At 40.8% G+C, this 6,000-nt stretch overlaps 1 protein-coding gene and 1 long non-coding RNA gene across 5 annotated transcripts in view; one reads left to right on the top strand and one right to left on the bottom strand.

The window, feature by feature from the left end:
- The window catches only part of LOC133536007 (uncharacterized), a 2,565-nt gene extending 947 nt beyond the window's left edge, over positions 1-1,618 (top strand). Inside the window, exon 2 of the long non-coding RNA XR_009802367.1 lies at positions 1,404-1,618. This is a non-coding gene — a long non-coding RNA (uncharacterized LOC133536007). The remainder of the gene's footprint in view (positions 1-1,403) is intronic.
- The window catches only part of LOC133535993 (ras-specific guanine nucleotide-releasing factor 2-like), a 59,903-nt gene that overhangs the window by 10,278 nt on the left and 43,625 nt on the right, over positions 1-6,000 (bottom strand). For 2 of the 4 annotated variants that reach the window (XM_061876121.1, XM_061876123.1), the window contains 5 exons: positions 1,964-2,076; positions 1,846-1,906; positions 1,692-1,721; positions 1,450-1,553; positions 1-80 (listed from right to left, as the gene is read on the bottom strand). The exon at positions 1-80 is cut by the window's left edge and continues 5 nt beyond it. In XM_061876121.1, coding sequence (XP_061732105.1) covers positions 1-80; positions 1,450-1,553; positions 1,692-1,721; positions 1,846-1,906; positions 1,964-2,076 — 388 coding nt within the window. Of the gene's footprint in view, positions 81-1,449; positions 1,554-1,691; positions 1,722-1,845; positions 2,077-6,000 lie in introns of all 4 variants that reach the window. The other 2 variants (XM_061876120.1, XM_061876122.1) reach the window with 1 other exon arrangement.

Below are 6,000 nucleotides of genomic sequence, written 5' to 3'. Positions count from 1 at the left end.
TGAAGTGCTGGCTGGTCTTCATGATGAAAGGAGTCTTCTCCGTCTTGTCCACCTTCATCCAGCCTTGACCCAGGAACTCCCTGAGAACACCAAATACTGTCAAATATTTCACCTTAAAGAAGACGGACTCATCCTTTTCTGGAATTATTCATTCATATTCGTCACAATAAATAAATTATTGCTATTATTTCCCAATATTTCACATATTTTGTGTACGCCAAGAGACCATACTTGCCAACCCTCCCGGATTTTCCGGGAGACTCCCGAAATTCAGCGCCTCACCCGAAAACCTCCTGGGACAAATCTCCCAAAATACAGGCGGAGCTGGAGGGGGCGTGAGTGAGGACAGCCTGTTTTCACGTCCGCTTTCCCACAATATAAACAGCATGTCTGCCCGATGACGTTATAACTGTAGAATGATCGAGGGCGAGTTCTTAGTTTCTTATGTGGGTTTATTGTTGGCAGTTTCATTAACGTCCTCCCAGCGCGGTAACAACACACAACAACAGCAGTCACGTTTTCGTCCACCGTAAAGCAGTTCGTCTGCCGTAAACAGCAATGTTGTGACACTCTTAAACAGGACAATACTCCCATCTAGCGTACATGCATATGTGACAATAACATCTACGGCTTTTGGAGAGTGCAGTGCACAACTGCGCACACGACGAGGAGACGAAGATGGAAGATTCCAGACTAGTGCATTTGATGAAAGCACTTTTGTGCGTGCCACACAGCAATGCATCATCAGAGAGGGTGTTCAGCATGGTTAGAAAAATAGTGACAGGGAATAGAACAAGGATGGACAATTCAACCCTTAACTCAACAATGAGTAGACGAGTGTTATGCGTGTGTATATGTGTAAATAAATGAACACTAAAATTCAAGTATTTCTTTTATATATATATAAATATATATATATATATATGTATATATATATATATATATACATAGATGCCCTGCGATGAGATGGCGACTTGTCCAGGGTGTACGCCGCCTTACCCCCGATCGTGGCTGAGATAGGCACCAGAGCCCCCCGCGACCCCAAAGGGAATAAGCGGTAGAAAAAATATATATATATATATATATATATATATATATATATATATAAAATAAATACTTGAATTTTAGTGTTCATTTATTTACAGCTAGAATTCACCAAGTCTAGAGTTTATACACATATACACATACATATATATATATATATATATATATATATATATATATATATATATGAAATACTTGACTTGGTGAATTCTAGCTGTAAATATACTCCTCCCCCTCTTAAACACGCCCCGCCCCCAACCACGCCCCCCACCTCCCGAAATCTGAGGTCTCAAGGTTGGCAAGTATGCCAAGAGCTCACTAGAAAAACCTAAACCTGCATTCTCTCTCCTCACCACTAGGGGGCGTCATTAAGTGATTGATGACGTCATCAGTGCTGGGACTTACTCATAAGGAATACTACGGAAGACGATGTGGTCCAATAAGGTGATCTGTTCTGCCAGCTCCATTGCTGACAGCGACTCAAAACACTCCGCCTTTGGATTCTCCGTCTACACACACACACACACACACACACACACACACACACACACACACACACACACACACACACACACACACACACACATAAAAAAAGACACACAATACTAAAAATAGTATCATTAAAAAAGATGGATGTTAAATCTTACCGCAATGAAGTGAAGAAGTGGACAACTTTTCTGCTCCATCATCACCATCACCATGACAACGTTGAACATGAGCTTGTTAGACACAATGTGTGTGTGTGTGTGTGTGTGTGTGTGTGTGTGTGTGTGTGTGTGTGTGTGTGTGTCGGACACCCACCATCTGTAAAATGTCCTCGATCTTCAGCTGAGCGTCGTCCTGTTCCTCTTGAGAAAGAGCACTGGAAGAGAGGAAAGGTGTCGCAGTTTTGGACGCCAGCAAGGAGAAAGATGTCCACCTGAGAATGTTGGCGGTGGCTTTCCTCTCCTGGGGCAGCAGGTCCGGGTCCCGCAGAACCTCCTCCAGCAGGCTGACCACGCCCACCTTCAGCTCGCTGTTGCTCTCAAAGTCCTGCAAAGGAAGGAGGAAGTTTTATTAGGACTCCCATCCAAGATTTGGACCGCCACTGATACATTAGGATCGCTACAAATAGATTGGGACAAGTAAAACTAGATTTGGACCGCCACAGACAAAATTTGGACCACCATAAATAAATACATTTGGACTGCTACAAATACATTTGTATCATTACAATACATTTGGATGGATGGATGGGTGGATTTGGACCACCACACAGATTCAAACTGTCACAAATAGATTTGGACCATCGCACAGATTCAAACTGTCACAAAAAGATTTGGACCACCACACAGATTCAAACTGTCACAAATAGATTTGGACCATCGCACAGATTCAAACCACCACACATATAAGTGGACCACCACAAATATATTTAGACCACCACAAATAGATTTGGACCATCGCACAGATTCAAACCACCACACATATATGTGGACCACCACAAATATATTTAGACCACCACAAATATATTGAAACCACCACAAATATATTTAGACCACCACAAATAGATTTGGACCACCACACAGATGCAAACCACCACAAATATATGTGGACCACCACAAATATATGTGGACCACCACAAATATATTTAGACCACCACAAATATATTTAGACCACCACAAATAGATTTGGACCACCACACAGATGCAAACCACCACAGATATATGTGGACCACCACAAATATATTGAAACCACCACAAATATATTTAGACCACCACAAATATATTTAGACAACCACAAATAGATTTGGACCACCACACAGATTCAAACCACCACAAATATATGTGGACCACCACAAATATATTTAGACCACCACAAATATATTTAGACAACCACAAATAGATTTGGACCACCACACAGATGCAAACCACCACAGATATATGTGGACCACCACAGATATATTGAAACCACCACAAATATATTTAGACCACCACAAATATATTTAGACCACCACAAATAGATTTGGACCACCACACAGATTCAAACCACCACAAAGATGCGTGGACCACCACAAATATAATTAGACCACCACAAATATATTCAGACAACCACAAATAGATTTGGACCATCACACAGATTCAAACCACCACAAATATATGTGGACCACCACAAATATATTTAGACCACCACAGATATATTGAAACCACCACAAATATATTTAAAACACCACAAATTTGGACCACCACACAGATGTAAACCACCACACAGATTCAAACCACCACAAATATATGTGGACCACCACAAATATATTTAGACCACCACAAATAGATTTGGACCACCACACAGATTCAAACCACCACAAATATATGTGGACCACCACAAATATATGTGGACAACCTCAGATTTGGACCACCAAACAGATCCAGACCACCACAAATAGATTCAAACCGCCACAAATATATTTGGACCACCACTAATGGATTTGGACCGCCACATATATTCAAACCGTCACAATTATAAATAGACCACCACAAATAGATTTGGACCACCACACAGATTCAAACCACCACAAATACATGTGGACCACCACAGATATATTTGGACCATAACAAAGATTCATACCACCACAAATATATGTCCAGATATATGTGGACAACCACAAATAGATTTGGACCACCACACAGATTCAAACCACCACAAATATATGTGGACCACCACAGATATATGTGGACCACTACAAATATATTTGGACCACAACAAAGATTCATACCACCAAAAATATATGTCCAGATATATGTGGACCACCACAAATAGATTTGGACCACCACACAGATTCACACCACCACAAATAGATTTGGACCACCACAAATATATGTGGACCACCACAAATAGATTTAGACCACCACAAATAGATTTGGACCACCTCAAATAGATTTGGACCACCACACAGATTCAAACCACCACAAATATACGTGGACCACCACAAATATATTTGGACCACAACAAAGATTCATACCACCAAAAATATATGTCCAGATATATGTGGACCACCACAAATAGATTTGGACCACCACACAGATTCACACCACCACAAATAGATTTGGACCACCACAAATAGATTTGGACCACCACAAATATATGTGGACCACCACAAATAGATTTAGACCACCACAAATAGATTTGGACCACCTCAAATAGATTTGGACCACCACACAGATTCAAACCACCACAGATATACGTGGACCACCACAAATATATTTGGACCACAACAAAGATTCATACCACCACAAATATATGTCCAGATATATGTGGACCACCACAAATAGATTTGGACCACCACACAGATTCAAACCACCACAAATATATGTGGACCACCACAGATATATGTGGACCACTACAAATATATTTGGACCACAACAAAGATTCATACCACCAAAAATATATGTCCAGATATATGTGGACCACCACAAATAGATTTGGACCACCACACAGATTCAAACCACCACAAATAGATTTGGTCCACCACAAATATATGTGGACCACCACAAATAGATTTGGACCACCACACAGATTCAGACCACCACAAATAAATTTCAACTTCTACAAACATATTTGGACCACCACAAATAGATCTGGACCACCACACAGATTCACACCACCACAAATAGATTTGGACCACCACAAATATTAAAACTGCCACAAATATATGTGGACCACCCCAAATAGATTTAGACCACCACACAGATTCAGACCACCACAAATACATTTCAACTTCTACAAACATATTTGGCCCACCACAAGTAGATTTCGACTTCTACAAATATATGTGGACCACCACAAATAGATGTTGACTGCTACAAATAGATGTGGACCACCACAAGTAGATGTGGACCACCACAAATAGATGTTGACCGCCACAAATATATGTAGACCCCCACAAATAGATGTTGACTTCTACAAATATATGTGGACCACCACAGATAGATGTTGACTGCTACAAATATATGTGGACCACCACAAGTAGATGTTGACCGCCACAAATATATGTGGACCACCACAAGTAGATGTTGACCGCTACAAATATATGTGGACCACCACAAGTAGATGTTGACCGCCACAAATATATGTGGACCGCCACAAGTAGATGTGGACCACCACAAATAGATGTTGACTGCTACAAATATATGTGGACCACCACAAATATATGTGGACCACCACAAATATATGTGGACCCCCACAAATAGATTTTGACTGCTACAAATATATGTGGACCACCACAAGTAGATGTGGACCACCACAAATAGATGTTGACTGCTACAAATATATGTGGACCACCACAAGTAGATGTGGACCGCCACAAATATATGTGGACCACCACAAGTAGATGTGGACCGCCACAAATATATGTGGACCACCACAAGTAGATGTGGACCGCCACAAATATATGTGGACCACCACAAGTAGATGTGGACCGCCACAAATAGATGTTGACCGCCACAAATAGATGTGGACCCCCACAAATAGATGTTGACTTCTACAAATATATGTGGACCACCACAAATAGATGTTGACTGCTACAAATATATGTGGACCACCACAAATAGATGTTGACTGCTACAAATATATGTGGACCACCACAAGTAGATGTTGACTGCTACAAATATATGTGGACCACCACAAATAGATGTTGACTGCTACAAATATATGTGGACCACCACAAGTAGATGTTGACTGCTACAAATATATGTGGACCACCACAAATAGATGTTGACTGCTACAAATATATGTGGACCACCACAAGTAGATGTTGACTGCTACAAATATATGTGGACCACCACAAATAGATGTTGACTGCTACAAATATATGTGGACCACCACAAATAGATGTTGACTGCTACAAATAGATGTGGACCACCACAAGTAGATGTTGACTTCTACAAATAGATGTGGACCACCACAAGTAGATGTTGACTT

This window comes from Nerophis ophidion, linkage group LG17 (assembly GCF_033978795.1).
Source record: "Nerophis ophidion isolate RoL-2023_Sa linkage group LG17, RoL_Noph_v1.0, whole genome shotgun sequence".
Taxonomy (NCBI): Eukaryota; Metazoa; Chordata; class Actinopteri; order Syngnathiformes; family Syngnathidae; genus Nerophis; species Nerophis ophidion.
This window is presented reverse-complemented; position numbering and strand designations above follow the sequence as displayed.